Source organism: Ziziphus jujuba, chromosome 10, assembly GCF_031755915.1.
Source record: "Ziziphus jujuba cultivar Dongzao chromosome 10, ASM3175591v1".
In the NCBI taxonomy this organism is placed as follows: domain Eukaryota; kingdom Viridiplantae; phylum Streptophyta; class Magnoliopsida; order Rosales; family Rhamnaceae; genus Ziziphus; species Ziziphus jujuba.
Genome location: NC_083388.1, coordinates 20,659,426 through 20,681,812, shown reverse-complemented (window position 1 = coordinate 20,681,812; position 22,387 = coordinate 20,659,426). Strand labels below are relative to the sequence as shown.

Genomic DNA, 22,387 nt, shown 5'->3' with positions numbered 1-22,387 from the left:
AGAGCTTTAAGAAGTGCTAAACAACAGAAATACAACAAGGCTGAAAGAAATAATACACTGAAATGAAAGAGTACAGAAGTACTTCTCGAAACACAACAGCAGCGGAAAACTTGGTTCGCTCCGGAAGAACGTCTACCACCACTTGCACCTAAGGGAACGGAATTTAAGAGTGTGAGATACTAATCATCTCCGTGAGTAACCCGAACTACTGAACACCTTTTTGCGATAATAATAAAAATAATAGTAATAGCAATTAAGGAATAGAACAAATACCAGCAATTAATAAATAAATAATAATTACTGTTGGAAAATAATAATTTCCCTCAAAACTCTCACCAATCGCTCCGCTTGAAATGTTCCCTTTTTAAAACCTTTTCGCAAAACCCAATGTTCATACCTCCCAAAAACCAAGGGATTAAACCATTTAATAAACAATAAATAAATAGAAACATACCCCAAATATATAATAAAAATATAATAAATTATAGTAAATAATTTGAACACCTTTGGGGTTTAAACCATTATTTGCAATTTACACCGACGCACCACACCATATACCGGTGATGCCCTCCGATACCCAGCGTCCCGAGCACCGACTGGCGGGGGGTTAAAGAGAGAAACCTGCAGCGGTCACTTCGGCGTCCCGACAGTACCAACTGCTAAAAACCATCACCCGGCCAAGGAGGGGGGCGGCTGTGGCCAATAACAACTTGCCTGCCCACGGTCCAATGGCAACTCACGGGTGAAGTAAAAACCGTGCGCTAAACCAGATAATAACCGCGCACTACCACGTGTCCATACACCATACACCAGAACACCAATACTGTATGAGTGCGTTTAAAAATAAACAATAACAACCAATCGTACCGTTTTTTTTTTCCAAAAACCACCGTGGGAAGTATACCATATTTTCACAAAACACCATCCCACATATTTTTTATTTAAACAACCCGGTACGAAACAGCGATAATCAACAAACCACAATTTTCCTCGAAATACGAGATGCAACCATAAAAATACCGCGGGCATAATTTAGAAAATTTAACCAAATATTTTCATAAAATATTTAACCTAATTATGCCCGAGAAATCACATTTGAAACCATGTAAAATTAATACCGAAACATACCTTGCTCATGCATAACAAATAAATTAAATTAAATCGCATTAAAACCATAATTAAACCACACCACATGAGCATAATTTAAATACTAAATTAAATACCAATTAAATTTAATTAATTGCCCAAAATAATTTTTGAAGGTGGGTCACTCACCTGGAGCATGCAAATCAACTAAGATCCTCCTCGGGATCAACTCCACTACTCGCGCGTGCACCTAAACAACCACAGTGCACAAACCAAAAATATTAATATTTTATTCGGGTAAACCCAAATGGGTACCCGGGGAGCGAACAGCAAACGACATCTAAGGGTTACGAGTTATATACCGAATCGAAGCTCGCGTGATGAGGATCACGGATTCGGTCTTACTTTCCGATGATCGGACCCGACGGGGTCGGAATCTCGCCGGAAAGCTTTTCGAATTTCGGCTCCGCAATTCTCCCAAACCGTCGTGAATTGGCGGAAACGGAAGTCGGATTCGGGTTCAGGAGGTCGAACACTGCGGACTGGAGCTGGCCGGAATTTCGGGTACTCGCCGGAACAGTATTTTCCGGCTAGCTGCCATGGTCACCGGCAACCGTCGCCGGCGGCGGCGCGTGCGGTGGCCGTTGGTGGTGAAATTTTGCAGACTTGTAGATCTTGAGGAGAGCAACCCAACGGAACCGGCGGTGAGCAAAACGGAGGTCGGACGGCGGAGAAATCACCGTTTGAAGATTTCCAGCCCCTCGCCGGAAAACGCTCCGATCCCGGCGCGTCGGTGGTCCGATGGCCGTGAATTTTGGTGGGTCGGCCGGACTTGAGGAGAGGATGAAGGCTAGCTGGCGCGTGTGGCCAGAAAATGGCCGGAAAAGGGTCGATTTGCGGTGGCCGGCGGTGCAGGGGTAAAACTCGCCGCCGAACTTCGGACGTCCGATCCGCCGTGAAACTTGGAGGTTTTGCCGGAAATGAGGAGGGCAACGATTCTGGCCGGCGCGTGCACTGTATATCGGCCGGAACAGTGGAAAACTCCGGTGGCCGGCTGTCTCTCTCTCTCTCTCTTTCTCTCTCCTCTCTCTCTTTCTCTCTCTTTCCCGAGAGTTTTAACAAATAAAAACCCCTATGTGAAACTGTTCATGCCACGTGGACCAATTAGAAGTTGACACGTGGCATTTCACTGTTCACCGACCCAAAAACATTAAAATAATACGGTATCCGGTAAACTTCAAACGTTCATAACTTTTTAACCGGATGTCCGTTTCGAGCGTGCCGCTAGTCTGTGAACTCGTGTCGATGATCACTTCACAACCATGCACGAGTCAAAGCTCATTTCCCCATAAACAAAAAGTCAACTCCGGCACCCCTTAGACAGTTTGGACCGCAACTTGTTTCATCCATAACTTTCAAACCGTAGCTCCGTTTTTGACATGCTACCAGTCTACGAACTCGGGGCATCGTGCACTTCGCCACGGTACCCTGGTCAACTCGAAATTCCCACCGAGTCAAAAAGTCAACTTTTGACCCCTTTCGGTCAATGGTCAACGGTCAACCTCGGTCAACGTGCACGGATTCCGGTGCGATATGGGACGGAGTGTTACAACCTTCCCCCCTTACAAAAATTTCGTCCTCAAAATTTTCGCACGTCACTGGAACAAACAAGGGTTCTGATCACGCGCCTGCGCTTCGGGCTCCCACGTCGCTTCCTCGACTAAGTGGTTCCTTGCCAACCAATCCATGCCCAAAACTACTTCAAGTCCAGATAGATCCAACAGGATCAGGTCCGCTTCCACCACTTGATCTTCGATGCAGAAGAAACATTCCTTGATTAACTGGCTAGGCCACAAGGATTCTCCTACTGGAGTGGCTATTTCTAGCAGACATTCTAAAGGAGTAGGGGTCATACCGACCCGAACGACAGACTCTCTTGAGATGAACGAATGTGTTGCTCCCGGGTCTATAAGTACACATGCGTCATTACCAAAAATATTGAAAGTACCTGCGAAATCGTCGGGCGTAGTCCTGGCTCCCTGCTGCGTCATAGCAAACACCCGACCTTGCCCTGTCTGCTGGAGTTTCCTTCCTCTACCTCGACTCGATCCTGCAGACGGCTGGACTGATCCCGAAGAAATTCCTACTGGCTGACTCCCCTGGGAACTCTGTCCTGGAAATATCCCCGTATGCTGTGTCCGTCGACCTGCTTCTAGCACACTGCCGCTACCATAAGGGCAATCCCTCCTTATGTGACCTGGCTGCCCACACCGAAAGCATAAACCATCCATCTGACACTGCCCAGAATGATTCCCCCTACAAAGTGGACAAATCCGCGGAGAACCAATGCGTGACTGCTGATACGAGCTTGCATCCACACTGATCGAATGGTGAGCTGGCTGGGGCATACGATAACTATCTCTCCTCTGGAATCTGCCTCGTGGGCTTAACCCATCACTGTCTGAGCCTGAACTATGGCTTTTCTTAGCTGCCCCCTGTCGAGGTACTCCGCTATACGAACCTTCGAATGATCTGCGTCTCGAGGGTCTGTGTATCTCCTCCTGTCTCTCTAGCTCGAGCGCTGCATCCCTGGCGGACTGATAGGTGGGATGTACTGATCCAGAAAGGGTGTAGCCGATGCTCTCTTTCAATCCGTCTATGAACCTCACCTTCTTCGTGTGATCGTCGGGAATCAGGTGCATGCAGAATTCTGATAGTTCTCGGAATCTCCTCTCGTACTCGGTCACTGTCATGTTCCCCTGTCGCAGTTCCTCAAACTCTCTCCTTCTTGCCTCACGATACGCAGGAGGACAAAACTCAGTAGAGAAGGCCATCTTAAACTGATCCCGTGTATGCCTTCTGCGAGTCTTCTCTATTTGCCACCACTTCCGGGCGTCTCCTTCTAACATGAACCCAGAAATCCTCACCATATCCTCATCGGGGCATTGCATCCCCTCTTCCAAGATTTTCTCCATGCTGGATAGCCACTTTTCGGTGAGCCGTCGCGGTCACCGGCAATCGTCGCCGGCGGCGGCGCGTGCGGTGGCCGTTGGTCGTGAAATTTTGCAGACTCGTAGATCGTGAGGAGAGCAACTCAACGGGACCGGCGGTGAGCAAAACGGAGGCCGGACGGCGGAGAAATCACCGTTTGAAGATTTCCGACCCTTCGCCGGAAAACATTCCGATCCCGGCGCGTCGGTGGTCCGATGGCCGAAAGTGGGTCGATTTGCGGTGGCCGGCGGTGGAGGGGAAAAACTCGCCACCGATCTTCGGAGGTCCGATCCGGGCGCGTCCGGCGGCCATTCGCCGTGAAACTTGGAGGTTTTGCCGCAAATGAGGAGGGCAACGTTGCTGGCCGACGCGTGTACTGTAGATCGGCCGGAACAGTGGAAAAATCCCGGTGGCCGGCGGTCTCTCTCTTTCTCTCTCCTCTCTCTCTTTCTCTCTCTTCCCCAAGAATTTTGTCAAATAAAAACCCCTGTGTGACACTGTTCATGCCACATGGACCAATCAGAAGCTGACACGTGGCATTTCACTATTCACCGACTCAAAAACATTAAAATATTACGGTATCCGGTAAACTTCAAACGTCCATAACTTTTTAACCGGATGTCCATTTTGAGCGTGCCGCTAGTCTGTGAACTCGTATCGACGAGCACTTCACAACCATGCATGAGTCAAAGCTCAATTCCCCATAAATAAAAAGTCAACTCCGGCACCCCTTGGACAGTTTGGACCGCAACTTGTTTTGTCCATAACTTTCAAACCGTAGTTCCGTTTTTTACGTGCTACCAGTCTACGAACTCAGGGCATCGTGCTCTTCGCCACGGTACCCTGGTCAACTCGAAATTCCCACTGAGTCAAAAAGTCAACTTTTGACCCCTTGGTCAATGGTCAACGGTCAACCTCGGTCAACGTGTACGGATTCCGGTGCGATTTGGGACGGGGTGTTACAGTTGGAATATAACCTGCTGTGCTGATGTGCAGATTAATGCAGATGTGGATAAATAAAGCTATATAGGTGTATCTCATAGTGGCTTACATGCCACGTGTCATAAAACTAGCTAGAAGAATATGTGTGTGAGTGCGTGAAAGTGTGAGAGAGAGAAACATATAGAAATATGCTTTTGTAACAGAATGCTAATCATTGCATTTTATGATGTAAGCAAAATATTTTTGTTTTTACTGCTACATTAAGAAAATATGAAATATACAAGCTGAGCTCATGTTTTCCTCTCCTCTAACTTTTCTCTCAAGCTATCATCATCTTCTTTACAAAATATACCAGAACTTACAGAACTCTTCAAGCTCCATTAACAATAATATCTGTCAGCTTTTAGATTTCAAATAGAATATGCCTAGAAAATTCAAAAAAAGATCAGGGATTAAGATGGGTTACCCTGGAAAGCTAGTCAAACTCAGATGGAATGGGGCTTGAGGCAAAGTGACAGAAAGTTGGAGGACGCTGCAGAACCACGTAATTGCTCCATCTGCGCTATTCCCTAATTTTGTGGGCAATGTTGAGGTTTTTGGAGATGAAGCAACCTGAAAAGGCTATTATTAGAACACAAAGGCCCACGAAAGCCAACTGCTGTTGAGGTCTAAGCTAACAACATGACCTATTGCCATATTGCATGTCATTCTATCCCACAAACAGCAATCATTACCTGCCTTCCAATTTCTCATCTTCGGATAACTATCATTAACTGTTTAATATTCAGGCTTCTTTAGTGTGAACAACAGAGGTTTGGTGAGGAAGACAAGAGAAAATGGTGGTGGAGGAATTCAAGCAATGTATAACAAAGTTACAACAGGAGATTACCGCAGCACAAAATAAAATAAAAGGAATTGATGGATCACTTGTCATTTTAGCTGCAGATTATGATATATAATAATGTTGATCAAATGGAAATGAGAGGAAATAAATTTGGAAATTTTCGAGGGGGGTGTGTGTGTGTCATTTTTAGAAGGCTTTATAGTTTATATAGAGCTAAAAACTAAAATCATCAGATTAGTGACGGAAAAGTTCCTTGAACTAACCTTTAATTTTTTAAGTCAAGAGAATGGGCAGATGGGTGGGTGACTCTTCTTTCAACATTACATATAGTAATTGAAATTAATTACCATCGTTTTTATTTTTTCTTTTTATTTATTTATTTATTTTTTCATCGTCAAACACACTTAACAAATGAAACGTACTATACATATTCTTGTTTTAGTCCGACCAAAATTATATCATTTTTTTTTTTTTGATCATCTAATCAAAGTTGAATCTATACATACACATTCTATGTGAAAAGAAAAAAAAATCATTATTGAGATTTTTTTTTTTTGGCAAAGAAATTTATTATTGATTTTTTTAATTAATGGAAATTTATTATTGATTTTTTTTTTCAAAAAATAATTATTGATGTTGAATTACCAGTTTTCCCTATAACGTACTTAGGGCATTATGAGGTGATTTATTATTACTTTTAGGGTAAAACAACCTTTTATATATATATATATATATTTACACTTTCGTCCTTTAATTTTATTTATTTATTTGTTCATTGTACTTTTTTCCCTAAATCTCTAGATGTTACTTGGATGCTTTGTTTTAATTAGTCGACTTGTATTAGCCATATTGATTCAATTGTTTTCAAAGTTTATCATTTTTTTTCAGAGAAAGAAATATGGTTTTTGATGTTTCATCAAAGCTGGCTATTTGCGCCTCAGAGATTCTTGGTCGTTTACCCTTCCTTTGGAATGTGCTAAGGCTATGTCTGATGATTTATTGGGGCACAACACTTTTCACTTTTATTAGTGGCTGGTACTCTTTTTTGTTTATAGGGTTTTCCCAATGGTTTTTTTCCCAAAAGGTTTTATGGAGGCAAGTATCAGGTACTTGCATTTTTAATTTCCTCCAACTATTTCTTTTTTATTTTATTTTATTAACAAATTGGTCCGGTGTGGTTTGCTGGTTCAGGAGTGCCTACAGAATCGGGATGTATGTGCTTGCTTTTTCCATGCTAGTCACCTCTTTTTTGTAATTCATCTCCCTAAACTATGATGTTTGTTGCAATCTAAAGATTTTTTTAAATTTCTGTGAAGTCCCTAGCAAGATAGGCATTTGCAAGGCTCATATAGCGCTATTTTCGGTCGTTTTACATCTCTAAACTTATAGGAGGACCAAAGCAAAATCTCCATAATTTGAAGAGTATAAAATGTCAAAATTCCATAAATATATATACTTTTCATTTTTTTTTTAAATGCAGGGATTATATATATATATATACACATTTAAAGGTATATTTTGTCAAGAACTAAAAAGAGGTATTTAGCAAGTATGTCCTCTTCAATTATTATGCTTTCGTACTTTGGTCCCTATATATATATATATATATTGTACTTTGGTCCTTAAAGTTCAATTTTTTGCACTTTGATCCATCAATCATTTTGTTTTATATATATATATATATCGTAACAGTTTTGAGGCTTGCAATATGCACGGATCTTTTAAAGTTGTATGATTTTGTAATTTTGTTATTTTATCGTTACAGTAAATGCATTACATGCCTTATAAGTGCTGAACAAAAAAAATAGTTAAAGGCTAAAGTACAAAAAAAATTGAAATTTAAAGTCCAAAGTGCAAATAATAATAATAAAGGACAAAAATACAAAAGCTTAATAATTGAAAATACCCATTAAAAAGTAATTTTCTGACAAAGATAGAAACTAAAAGATTTTTTACACCCAATAAGGCGTTAGTCATCATAGCCCTTTCATTTATATTGGAAATTAATTATATATTTAATCACTGCTTAAATTTCACTTGAAATTTACACCAAAAAAGTGTTCCTCAATTATAAATTTAATGGTTAAGTCATAGATTCTAATTTGGTAGATTTATCCCTACCATGAAATCCAGACTCCATCCTCCAATAAAAAGGAAATTAATTAAACTTAAAACTTCATTTTAATTGGCTAAAAATTTCAAGTCCCTTCAATAGTTTATGCTCTTCTTTCTAATTCTACACCAAATAGTAATTAAATAATAGCGCTATTACCATTTACCAAAACTCCATGGTTGAGCAGGTAATTTTACGTGTTATACAAGATAGATATATGCAGGTTAGTCTACTTTGTAGTCTGGCTTGGCTGCTAATTTCTTTCCCCACCATTAACTTTGATTAATTTGACGTTTTGGAGGTTCTGATTGGCTTATAATTAATATTGACAATCAAATATATATTCTCACGCATGTTGCAACACTTCCTTATGACTAAATTAAGATGTGGAAAGTCATGTTCTGATCTGCCATTAAAAGTCCAACATGCATAGGAGCAGTGGGGTTGTTCAGCCTGAAGCCACCGAGAAGGAGCTTTTATGACTAAAAATGTTGAAAGTCATTTTTATAATCAATGAAAACAGAAATATATATGGAATTGATAGAATTTTCATACTCTTCCTAGCAAACCAAGCACGATCTTAGGACACTTAGCCCTGAACTCTATATCTACATTTATACCTATAAACATCAATTGTGATTTCTTCACCTTTGAGATATTTTATGACGGATATGTTGTAAATTATTAGTTAGATTTTTAAAACTTGTTTTATTTTCAGACATAACAAATCCAAGAGTTCCTCTGTAATTTCATTTTTGGTGAAACACGGACCCAACAAAACAAACAACAAGGAACATCCTCGAACACAACCATAAAGTAAGAAACAAACCAAATCCACTAAAACTATGAATATCTAAGGAAAGACTACCACTCATATTAGCTAAACGGTCAGCTACTTTGTTGCATTCCCGTAGGCTTCCTCTGTAACTCAATCAACAAAAATCTTGATTTCTTCTCTGTGTTTTGATTTTCTTTTTCTTATCTTTAATTAAATTTTAAGTACTAACATCTTTATTTTTATTTATTTTTTCTATTTTTACTTTTTTTATTTCAAAGAAAACTATGAGGTCATAACTTTTTTTTTTTTTTTTTAAAAAGAAAACTCTGAGATCGAAATTAAATTTTATACCTACTTCTACTGACTTTTTGCGGAAATTAAAGGAAGGAAAAGGAATTGTATTAATTTTCAGTAGAATCAGTACAACAAAACTTACTAATTTATTGATTTAGTAGTAGTATTTCCTTCAATGCAATATTGCAAATAACTGTATAGGGCAACCCTATACACCTACACAAGTTTTAGTTTAAGCCAATCTAAAAGAAGGGACATTATCAGACACTTTTTCAGCCGGAAAATATAAATAAATAAATGAAACATATCAAACTCTCAATTTTTTAGGTGTGGTGGCTATAGTCACGTCTTTAGAATATCAAAATTCAGACTTAATTAAATAATAATGATTCTCAGATTCTAAAAAAAAAGCCGTTCCTTTGTTCATATTGAATTTGCATAAAAGGAAAATGCATCTTTGGATAAGATACTTGGCGCTTCTTAAGTTTGAACTCTCGCTCAAGTCGAAATAGTTTAGGGCTTTGGTGAGGAAGGCAAGAGAAATTAGTGGTGGAGGAATTCAAAAGATGTACTGAAACAGCAACAAGAGAAGATCACCACCAGGCTGTAATGTAAAATATATATGAGGATTAATTGACTCATGCTCTTCATCTTAGCCGATTGATTATGAGTGCAGATGGAAATGAGAGAAAAATAAATATGGATGCTGTAGGGTGTAGGAATGTTGGAAGGTTATGAGGCTTTCTATAGTGCAACTTTATCACGGATCAAATCATTGATGAATTATTGTCTGAACCTTTTAAAAGTTAAAATTTGTACTAGTTCAGTAGCTTAATTACTATACTATAATATACTATTAATAAATCCGATTGAACAGGATATACTACAGTTTTTTTTTTTTTTTTTTTTTTTTTTTAAAGGTAATGAAGGATATTCTAAAGTAGCTGAACGTATCATCAAAGGTAGCCAAGTCAAGTCTCCGTAATTTGGCTTTTGCGTGCTTTTCCTCCATGCTTTTTCTTTTTCTTTTTTTCTTTTTTTTGGGACTACAGTTTGTCTGTGTCTGTATGTGTATCTTTACATGAGTTTGTTGTTACAGTCCCATCATTCATGGCTTCCATCACTCGGAAATTTCAAGAGAGATCTCTACAAATTATAATCCAGTAAATTAATGTTGACAACAAATATAATCCATCCACATTAATGGTGTTCATGTGCATGTATCTAAGAAAAGGAGAGTGTGATTCAAACCCATAATTGAACGTGTAAATGTAAGGGTCAACCTCACTCGTCTGATAAAAGTTACTTTGTACATTAACATTCAATGTAATGTTCTATTTTTTATTGCAAAAAAAGAAAAAAAAAGAAAAAAAAGGTGATGTTCTAATTTTTATAATCATATATATCTTATCCACATATATCCTACTAATGCCTATCAAATCCAAATATGCATCTAGATTGAGATACAAATATTTCTGTCTTAACTAAGAATTTGTACTCCATGATTAATGAGTTGCACGAAATTCCTACACTATTATTTAACTTGTAATACAATTATTCAAGTCTCTGCAGTCTGGCGTTTTGCTTTCTTTCCACACATTCTCTGTCACTTCTTGTTTGTATATTTGACTGGATTATTTCCTCAGTGAAGTTCCACCATTGACTTTGACTTGGACGTGTAAGATGTTCTTAACTATTAGGTTTAATGTTCACAAAAAAATAATATAATCAATCCAGCATGTCCCTACAATATTGAAAAATATGTGCCAATGTTGATAATGCAAAAAACCTTTCAAGTTAAATGAAAAGAGATTCGGTTGGACTTGCTTAGTTTTTTACTGTTAGCAAGTCCTAAATATATAATCTAATTCCGGTCCATCTCTCATAAGTTTGAGTCTTTGAGAACAGTGGTATCGGTTGTGGTTTAACAACAAGAATATCAGAAACCCATAGTTCATAAATGGCGTGGGATCCATTGTCTTACTCAATTTCAAAAGTGAGAAAGGTTTATGAGGGAATTAAAAGTCTATAGCTAATTACTAGTTGCATTAATATGTTAGTGCAAAACATCAGAAGGTGCATAAATATAAACACACTAACACAATTTATCTACAACCATCCAATTTATTCTAAATTTCATTTCAGTCCCTTCAACTACGCTACAATTCATCTTAGTTGCCTCTACAGTCTCAAGCCAAAAACTTTGAAAATCAAATTTAATCTCATTGAGGTCATGACATGTCCAAGTACCAGTCCAACGAGTAGTCCACACGCCCATATGGAACCGCAACAACTTTCCAGTAAAAATCAAATATGAAGTCTGATTTGTTACTTTAGTTGTTACAAAAGTTGACGAGGGAGTTCCACATTTTCTTGACAATGGAAAGCCAAATAATCCCGAGTTTCCTTGAAAGGACGAGTTTGAAATGTCCAAACTTGTTCCCCTAGTGGTATTGGACCCACATGTTGATTTTGAGACATTTTTAAATATTTTAGAAATGTGAGACTTGTCAACTGCTGAGGGATTTTATTGGAAAGCTTATTGTTAGAGAGATATAATGATTGAAACTGCTTCAGATTCCATGATGAGATGAATCCAGTAAAAATGTTATTTGATAAATTTAGCGTACTAAATATTGAAGAAGATTGCATACTGTACTTGGAAAAACATACCACATTCCTTACGAAAATAGCACCTCAACCTATATAATCAGTATTTTACACAAAGCTGATCACATTATCCAATTTCATCATTTGCCTCTCTAATAATTTAAATTTACAACCATTAATAATAACTATTGCTATTGTACTATTCAGAATAATCTTCTGCACATTAGTTAGTTACTAATTTATGTTCCTCTGTTCTATCCCCTCATATTCGTAAAAGTGTTAAACAGAATTTGAACAGTGTGCTGAGAATTATATATATCAAAGCATTATCATTATTTAAAGTGAGACTAAATAATGCAGGTCTCCTTATCAATTATCAAAGGCATACTGAAATAACTTTAAAGGGTAATTGGAAAAAAAATAAAATATTTCTTTCCAAAACTTTAAACAGGGTAATTATATGAACTTCTTGTTAAACATAAACTAGATTTACAGAGTGCTATAGTACTGTCAGGAAATTCCTTTTCTTCGTTCTTCTTAATTTACATGTGGAGTGAAGGCATTTAAACTTTTATTATACATAGTTTTTTATTTTTTATTTTTATTATTCATGGTTGGTTTAAATAAAAACTATATATAAAAGAAAAATCAGAAATAAGCATAAATCGCAAGCGTTTTATTTTCTTTACTATTATTATTATTATTGTTGTTATTATTTCCCTTCCTGTAGTGAAATCCTAACTTCAGATATTGGATATAAGTTACTAATTCGTCATGTTATCAATATCATATATATATATATATATACATCCTTATAACAATATAGGAACTTATTGTTAATTTATGCTTCTTTCTACATCGCATTGCAATACATTACTTTTGCGAATATGAAACTAAGTAAAACATACAATATTATAATTTAATTTTAACAAAATATGTCCTATTTGTAAATACATTTAGATTGAGTGTTATTTCTCAGCCTAATTAATTAGGACTTGCTCAATGATTGAGCAGGAAATTCTACATTGAACTTGTTAATACAAATTAGTTAGTCTAGTCTTCTTGTTTGTGTTAGATTATTTTCCTAGTGCAGTCCCATCATTGACTTTGACTTGGACGTGTTTTAATATATATATATATATATATATATTCAAGTTTTAGTCCTATTAAATCAAAGTTGCATGGGACATAAACATCTAGATTCATTTGTATGTTATTGATATTTCTCAGCCTAGCTTAATTAATTACTTAATCAGCCTCGTTGCTTTTTCTCCGATCCTCTGTGACAAGGTGTGTGAACGTGAAAGTATTTAGGACTATATTTAAGACTATTTTTGGAATGTTGTCCCACCGCTGACAGACTTTGACTTGGACGTTTTTGGAGATCCTTGTCAGCGTCTAATTGTTAATATTTTTTAATTATTAATGTTATAGGCAAAAAATAATATTAAGGATACTAAATAAATATATCAGTAATGTATAAATATTACTTATAATATTTTATTAATTTATATTTAATTGTATTTATATTTTTAAGAGTTCACTTATGCATAATTAAGTATGAAAATATATATACGTATGAATTTTAATATATATATATATATATATATTGGTATATTTATTTAATATCTTTAGCATTACTCAATTAAAATATATAATGGATCCTATATAAGTTTAGGCTCAATGTTTTTCACATCCATATATGTGCCTGACACTTTATTATTTTCATCCCCCATCATATCAAACCCCAATATTCTTCCATTGAGTTTATTAGAACTAGATTCTTGCACAAGGCTTTTATTGCTACTAAACAAAATAAATCACAATTTTTTTTTCCCAAATGGTATTTTACTTTACAAATTTCTCTGATTCTATGTGGTAAATATCACCCTGTATTGATAAAACCTTTTTTTGTTTTTTTATAAAAAAAATTTCTCTGCAAAGCGTAATTATCTCGCCGTTCTATCCCTTCATATTCCGGAAATTTTAAACAGAATTTGACCAGTGTGCTGATCGGTATAATATTAAGACATTATCATGTTGTAAAATAAGTCAACATAATGCACTCTCCTAATCAAAGGCCTACTTAAAAAAAGAAAAAAATGAAAAGGTTATTTGAATGAACAGGAAATTCGTTTTTCTTCTTCTTCTTTACACGTCTAGTGAAGGCATCTGAACAGAGTAGTCAAGTCTGCACACTGAAGTCTTTTGCTTTCTTTCCAGTTTTCCACAATCGTCTGGTCGTGGTACTTGTTTTCTGAATGCTTATATTATTTTTTCAGTCCACCATTGACCGACGTGATAGAAATTTTTATTTTTTATTTATTTATTATTTTTTTTGAAAAAGTTAAATATTATTAATTACTGAAATTATAATGTCTCTCAAGCACGGCATGTGCCAATACTTGCATGCTTTTAGTCCAACATTTGCCCCATATATGAGGGCAGGGGAGCCGAGAAGGAGCTTGTTAAGTTAAATTGGGTTCTTTTGCAACTGAAGGAAATCATGCAAAATTTTGTTGCTGTTGGTATTTGTATTTACCTGACAAATCTTCTTGATTTTTCAGTGGCAAATATCAATTTCTTCTTTCTGCCAAAAGTACAGGTTGAACTAGTATATCAACGGTTATTAAGTTGTTTTTTTAGTAGTAATTCCTTCCCTGCAACATTGCAAATAAACAACTTAGGTGAATTTAAGAAGTTAGTGGTAGATATAATCAAGTCTCTTGGTATATCAGACTCTAGAACCTTTGTTAGCTTTTTCACACATGAATTGACGAGCATATAGGTTAAAGCTTAAAATGAACATAATATTTGGTAAGAGCGACTGCAGAGTATTGAATTTATCCTTGATTGGGCTTATGCATCACGTAAGTTTATCTTGAATTACTTTTCAAAAAAAAAGAAATAGATTTTTTTGGAATAACAAAACTATTCCAATTATAATACTCGTGAAGAAAAAGCCATAATAAATTCAGGCAGTGCCTGCAAAAAGTTCTCATACGGGAGTGATTTTTCTTTTAGTATAAAATTCCAATATATATATATATATGCTCTTATATGCTCTTCATGATAATACTTTCTTTTTTTCTTTTTTTGAAATAATAATAACACCTTATTAGCCAGATGCAAATTGATGCTATTTACCATGATATTATAGATTTTCTCTTCTTTATTTAATACTGTTTTTATCCTTACTTTTATCGGAATAAAAATTAGCTATTAACAAGGGAAAAATTTATATTTAATGGGAAGTAATCGAAAAAGTTCAGACCTTCAGGGCCAAATATCCTTGTCTACTCTTGCTTTCATGCACTACATTTTATGTTATATAAAGTATATGTTAAAAAATGTTCATTTGCTAGACACGTTGTTATATTACAATTTATAACACACACACACACATATTTATTCACATTTTTGCTAGTTGATCCAAGTTGTTCGGAATTTACTTCATATGCCTTCAACTCCTCAGCTCTAACTCATGTTTAGCATCCAATCACTAATCTAATTATCAGTCCAAATCCATATCCATCACTACAAATTTCCGAATAAATCCAGATGATAACGAATCTGGTACCTCTTCAAAGTAAGGAGTTGGTATGATTGTTCTGAAATTTTCTGACAACAGAAAACTAAAAAATCCCTGTTTCCCTCAAAAAAAAAAAAAAAAAAATTCAAAATATTCTAAATTGTCCCCTTGTGGGAATGGTTCCATTAGTTGGTTTTCGGAGAAGTCCAAGCATTCAAGAAATGTGAGATTGATTAACTGCTAAGGGATTTCTCCATAAAGCTTATTCTTAGAGAGATCTAACAATTCAAGCTCACACAGCTTGGATCAAGGGATGAGTTCTGCAAAATTATTAGTTGACATGTCTAGCATGATTAGACCATATGCTCATATCTTTTTGGACAACAAACAAAACCCATACTTTATTACATACTTTAGTTATATACATGCAAGTTATCCTAAATTTGTTTCAAGTGCCTTCAACTACCTACTATAGTTCATCTTTGTCTTTTTCGTGGAATCACACAACAAAACCGTATGTTACAGAATCTGATATCTCATCAAATTGAGAAGGATAGGTCCACACTTTTCGGACCAAGAGACCACATAATACCCCATTTTCAGTATAAAGAAGAATTGTAAAATACCCAAAATTGTCTACCTTGAAGCGTTGGACCTGTGGGTTGGTTTTGTGAAAAGTTCAAATATGCAAGTAATGTGAGGTTGATTCGCTGTAGCGGGATTATACCAGCAAGCTTTTTGTCAGACTGATCGAACAATTCTTGCTTAATCAAGTTACCTCGAGATGAAAGGATGGCTCCGGTAAAACCATTACTGGATAAGTTAAGCGCAATTAAAGATTGAAGACCTCCCCATTGTACTTGGAATTTCTCCAGAGAACTTGTTAATTGGATAAATCAATGTAAACAAAAATGGTGAAAAATTTTGGTAATACCATTGCTAGTCCTTATATTCATCACAGGTGCCGAGTCTGCGTAAGAGAAATCTCCCAAGTATTTAATGAATTGTGACCTATCAATCTTCGTAATGGAAGTCCGGTTTCTAAAATACTGTGATGATAAATTCCCGACAAAATCATTAGAAGAGAGATGAATGATTCGCAAAATAATGAAGCCAAAATATTTGTGGGGATCCCATATTGGACCATAAAATCTATTATAACTTCATATGAGAACTTGGAGTTGTGGCAAATTTTGTAGCCCAAAAAGAAACGTGCCCCTCATCTGGTTGTGACCTGCTTCCATATTGCATTTGAGTCCATCCCATGAGCAGCAATCACCATCAGCCTTCCAGGATTTCATCTTTGGATAAGAAGCATCGAAAACTTGGGTCATCACCATAAAGGAGTTGATGCCTTGTAACTTTAAACTCTTGTTTTAGTTACAGCAGTACAGAGGCTTGGTGAGGGAGGCAAGAGAAAGTGGTGGAGGAATTCAAAGAAAGTGAACCGTGGAAGCAACGTGATTTTTAGCAGATTATGATAGTGCAATGGAATGAGGGGTAAATATGTACTCGATTGGGTCTTTGCTAGTACGAAGTTGTGTTATAAGATGGTCCACTGGCTCAATTTAAAACACTGAATTCATGGTAATATTTTTGTAGTCTAAGGAGATTAGAACTTGATTATGGTCCACTGCTATGATTACATCACAATGTTTTATATCTATGATATATGATTTTTTTTTTTTTCTTTTCTCTTTTCTGATATGTGTTACAAGATGTTCAAAGTCATTTATATAGTTAAAGAGTGAGGTAGAATGTTATATGGGATTAGTATTCACATTTTTTTTTGCTAGGACAGAGTAAATTTATTCTATGTATTCTTGAAGATGAAAGGAAAAAGAGTAATGTATTCTTGCTATCAAACCAGACATGGACATACATGGACATAATGGTAGAAAATGCAGAGTAGTGTAGACTTATATACGTTCAGGTATACCTGCTCAACTATTAAGATGTATTCATCAACATTTCAACATTCTTTATCAAATTCTTTGTTAAAACTGAGACATTAAAATAATATTATGTCTGTGTCACGTTAATATATGATTAAAAGCTAAAAATCTAAATGGGTGGAGTGGCCATTAAAAGATTGACAAAATTTCCACTATATAAATAATATTTATATATATTGATGCATTAAGTACGTCAATTATACCAAAGTAACCTTATTTGGAATGTGTGCACTAAAATTGGAAGGAATGAACCAAACTCAACCATAACGTTAGATGAATTGGTGCTCCGCTATCAATTTTCCATAAACTAAACTGCATGCACACACTAATATTAAATTAATACCATCTTCAATATTAAAATGCTATCCAACAGAGCCATGTCCAAAACCAGACTCATAATATCATTGCTAAGGTCTCATTGGAGATTCTCAATGTTAAGCTTCAATGTTTATATCATCTTTAATGTTAAAGTAACATCATTTTCAATGTTAAGCTTTTTCTGCCTCCACAAACGTAAAGATCTCAATACAGATTCTCTTTAGATTGTTATTTTATATATATTAAATTTGCTAAGATCTCAGCTAGGTTTTGTCAATATATGAGATATCTAACGGTCGTCCGGTAAGAAGAATAGAAAAGCACTCCAATTCCAAACCCTCATATTTTTTATACCTAAATCCACAACATGCATATGATGGAATTACAATATCAACCAAAGAAGGAAACACAAACACTTGAAGAAGACAACTACAGCTATACATATCTTGCAAACTATTGATTGTGGAGATTACATAATGTAACTAAATTGCACAAATAACAATAGTAGAGAAGTACCTCTGTTCCTAGTAAACTGACAAACACCTTTGTTGTGGGTGATGTATGACACAAAGATTTTACAGATAAGCTCATATATATATCATTTTACACACTGTAGCTACATGCACTCGAATCGCTTGAACTTTTTGCTCCAGTTCATCTTAGTCTCCTTTGTGGCAGCACACCAAAGATTATGAACATAAAATTTGGCCTTATTAAGGTGATGATATGTCCTCCGACCAATCCAATTATCAGTCCACATCCAAACCCCATCACTACAACTTTCCAAGTAAAACCGGATAATAGTGAGTCGGATGATATCTTATGAAAGTGGGAAGTTGGTAAGATAGTTCCACATTTTTGTGCCAGTGGAAGACCACATAATCCCCAATTCCCCTCAAAAGAAGAACCTGGAAATACCCAGATTTGTCCACCTTGCGGTATTAGACCAGTGAGATGGTTTACGGATAAGTTCAAGTATCCAAGAAATGTGAGATTGATTAACTGTTGAGGTATTACACCTGAAAGCTTATTGTTTGAGAGATCCAAGGATTCAAGCTCTATGAGATTCCCTAGAGATGAAGGAATGGCCCCTGTGAAACAATTACTGGACAAGTTAAGTACAATTAGAGATTGAAGATCTCCTATTGTAGTTGGAATTTCTCCACGAAGTCTATTGTTGGAGAGATCAATGGCTACAAAGATTGTAAGTATCTTGATCAATTTCATTTCTTGTCCCTTGTTCATCAAAGTCAAAGAGTATTGGTAATAACCCTCACCAGTATATTTCAACTCTGACCTATTTTTCTTAGAAGATTCCATCATAGAAGTCCAATTTTTAAAGTAGTGTGATGGTAAACTCCCTGAAAAAGCATTGAAAGATAAATCAATGATACGGGAGTTCACAAAGCCCCTAAAGTTGCGAGGACCCCATATTGGACCGTAAAATCTATTAAAACTTAATATGAGAACCTGCAGCTTTGGCAAATTTTGTAGCCAGAAAGGAAATTTGTCACTCATATTATTATGGCCCAGATTTAGAACTTCTAGCTCTTGGCATTTAATTAGAGACTGTGGAATCTTCCCTTGTAAATAGTTGTGGCCCAAGTCCAATGTCAACAATTGGCTTCCATCTCCACATGTATAAGGCATATCGCCGTGGAGCTTGTTTCCTTGAAGATTCAGTATTGTAAGAGAACTATCGAAGCTACCCAAACATTGAGGAATAGTACCAGTTAGATGATTATTTGATGCATCAAGTATTATAAGATTCCTTAATTTACAGAACAATGGATCAATTCTTCCAATCAAACTGTTATTTGAGATTAAAATGGATGTTATGGACATTGGTGGAACAACAAGTGGTCCTTGCAACATGTTGGAACGCAGATCAAGATACTGCAATCCCTTCCATGGAAGAACAGATGGGGCTTCCTCCGAATTGCCCATGTTGCGAAAACATAGAGGAATGGTGCCATCTAGTCGATTATTTGATGCATCAAGTGTTCTCAGATTCTTCAATTTACAGAACAATGGATCAATTCTTCCAATTAAGCTATTGTTTGAGATAAAAAAGGACTGGATGGACATAGGTGGAACGACCAGTGGTCCTTGCAAAACATTGGACCTCATATCAAGAGACTCTAATACCTTCCATGGAAGAATTAATGATTGGATTTCTTCCCAACCGCTAATGGAGTTGTGAGAAAGATTGAGTTGTTGCAAGGTTTTTGTGCCAATGCTCAAGAACCATTTTGGTATCGGGCCGCCAATCCTATTGCAGGAAAGATCTAAGAACTGTAATTCATGTTGTGTTTTAAGGAAATCTGGAAATTCACTTATGTTGCATGAGGATAAAGAGAGTCCATGGAACTGGGGGAGTGCAGAAGCCAAACTCATATTTGCTATGGATAGGCGGCTGTTATATGAAAGATCAAGAAACTTGAGGTCTGTCATCTCTGAGAAAATGCCAAAATCAGTTCTGCCACTTAAATTATTTGAATCAAGTTGAAGTTCTCTCAGCTTTTTCAATTTGGATATGGATCTTGGAATAAGTCTACTTAATCTGTTTCCACTTAAAGAAAAACTTTCTAACTGGGATGAATTAGAGATGTCTAAGTCTGTGAACTGATTGTCATCTAGATATAGGGATACCAAAGGAGGAATTGCAAATAAAGAAGAGGGAATGACTCCAGTAAATAAATTGTTGGACAGAGACAGTATGTGTAATTTGGATGAATTAGAGATGGCCAAGTCTGTGAACTGATTGTCACCCAAATCAAGGTATCCCAAAGAAGGAAGTGCAAATAAAGAAGAAGGAATGATTCCAGTAAATAAATTGTTGGACAAAGACAGAGTGTCTAATTGGGATGAATTAGAGATGTCCAAATCTGTGAACTGATTGCCATCCAGATATAGGTATACCAAAGAAGGAATTGCAAATAAAGAAGAAGGAATGACTCCAGTAAATAAATTGTTTGACAGAGCAAGGGAAAAAAGGAAGGACAAGTTAAGATTGTACGATGGGATTGAACCTGTCAAATTATTGTATCCAAAATCAATCTCCTCAATAAGATACGGAAATGCCATTGGATTTGGGAATTTGCCATGGAAAAAATTATGTGAAAGATCCAAATAGTTTAGCTGGGTCAGATTTCCAAATGAAGTTGAAATTTGACCATCGAAATTATTCTTTCCAAGGTTTAAATATTGCAGCTGTGGGAGATTTTGAATGGAAGAAGGTAATTCACCACCAAATTCATTATCACCGAGATTAAGTGAAATGAGGTTTGGAAGGTCCCCTAGAGTAGATGGCAACTGACCTTTGAAATAGCTGAATGAGAGGTCGAGCTCTACAAGTTTAGAAAGGTTCCAAAGGGAAGAAGGAACTGTCCCTGAAAAGGATTCAAGATTCAAAACATTCAAGTACTTGAGGTTGCCAATTGAATCGGGCAATTTCCCGAAGAAACTGGTTCCGCGAATAACCAATGACATTAGATTATTGCTAGAATTAAACTCCGGAATAGAACCTGTAAGATGAAAGTTGAGTGACAGATCAATGAATTGTAATTTAGGCAATTGGAAGATATTCTTTGGAAATTGGCCATGCAAATCGCAATAAAAAAGAGAGAGAGATTCTTTAGATTATTGCTAGAATTAAATTCCAAAAGAGAACCTGTAAGATCCATATTTTCTGATAGCTCAACGGATTGTATGTTAGGCAACTGGAAGACATTCTGTGGAAATTTGCCATGCAAGTCACAATTCCAAAGAGATAGATGTGTCAAGAAAGAGAGGTTTGCCATGGATTGAGGCACCAGTGAAGAAGAAAGATCCACTCCATCTAGGTTAAGGAGTCTTAAATTGGTCATGTTCTGGATAAGCCTTTCGACCTCCCCTTCTCTTATATATAAGTTATTACCATACCAATCAGAAAGATCAAATGACATAAGATTTGTCAGCTTTGAGATTTCAGAAGGAATATGCCCTGAAAATTTAGAAAAAGAGAGATTGAGATGGGTTAACCTGGACAGTTGGCCCAACTCAGATGGGATGGGGCTTGAGGCGAAGTCATTGTAGGCAATGTTGAGCTTATGGAGATGAAGCAACCTGAAAAGGCTGCTGTTAGAACGCAAAGGCCCATTAAGCCAGCTGCTGCTGAGGTCTAGGCTCACTACATGACCTGTTGCCATATCACAAGTGACTCCGTCCCACAAACAGCAATCGCTACCAGCCTTCCAATATCTCATCTTCGGATAACTACTATGCCAGATCAGATATGAATCATTTTCAGGCTTCTTTAGAGCGAACTCTTGTTTTAATTGGAGTAAAACAGAGGTTTGTTGAGGAAGACAAGAGAAAGTAGTAGCGGAGGAATTCAACGAATGCGTAACAAACATAGAACTGGAGATCACCACAACGTAAAATAAGAGGAATTGATGGGTCCTCTTCATTTTAGCTGCAGATTATGATATATAATGAAGATCAACTGGAAATTAAAGGCAACAAATATGGAAATGTTTGGAGTGTGTGTGTGAATGTTAGAAGGCTAGCCTATGTAGTTTATATAGTGCTAAAACTAAATGATCATCAGATTATTAACGGAAAGTCCCTAGAAGCAATCAACCTTTACTTTTTTTAAGTCAAGGGAATGGGCAGATGGTTGTATTCCATCCACGACAATTGAATGGAAATTAAGAGTAATTTACAAATAAATACATGACTCTTCTTTTCACACTATATATATGGTCCTTGGAATTCACCCAGTATTTACTATCCTTAAACATATGTAACAAATGAAACGTACAATACATATTCCAGCTTTAATCAATTATATATATATATATATATATATATTTTTAATCATCTAATCAAACTTGTATCTGTACATCCACATTGCATGTGGAAAAAAAAAAAATCCATTATT

General features: G+C 36.2%; 1 protein-coding gene across 1 annotated transcript; it reads right to left on the bottom strand.

The window, feature by feature from the left end:
- Window positions 1-18,117: 18,117 nt before the first annotated feature.
- LOC112490652 (receptor-like protein 43) lies at window positions 18,118-21,710 on the bottom strand. Its single transcript, XM_048468717.2, has 2 exons — window positions 21,137-21,710; window positions 18,118-20,990 (listed from the first exon to the last, which is right to left on the bottom strand). Exons 1-2 carry the CDS (start codon window positions 21,708-21,710, stop codon window positions 18,118-18,120), a joined length of 3,447 nt encoding a protein of 1,148 aa, XP_048324674.1.
- Window positions 21,711-22,387: the final 677 nt, after the last annotated feature.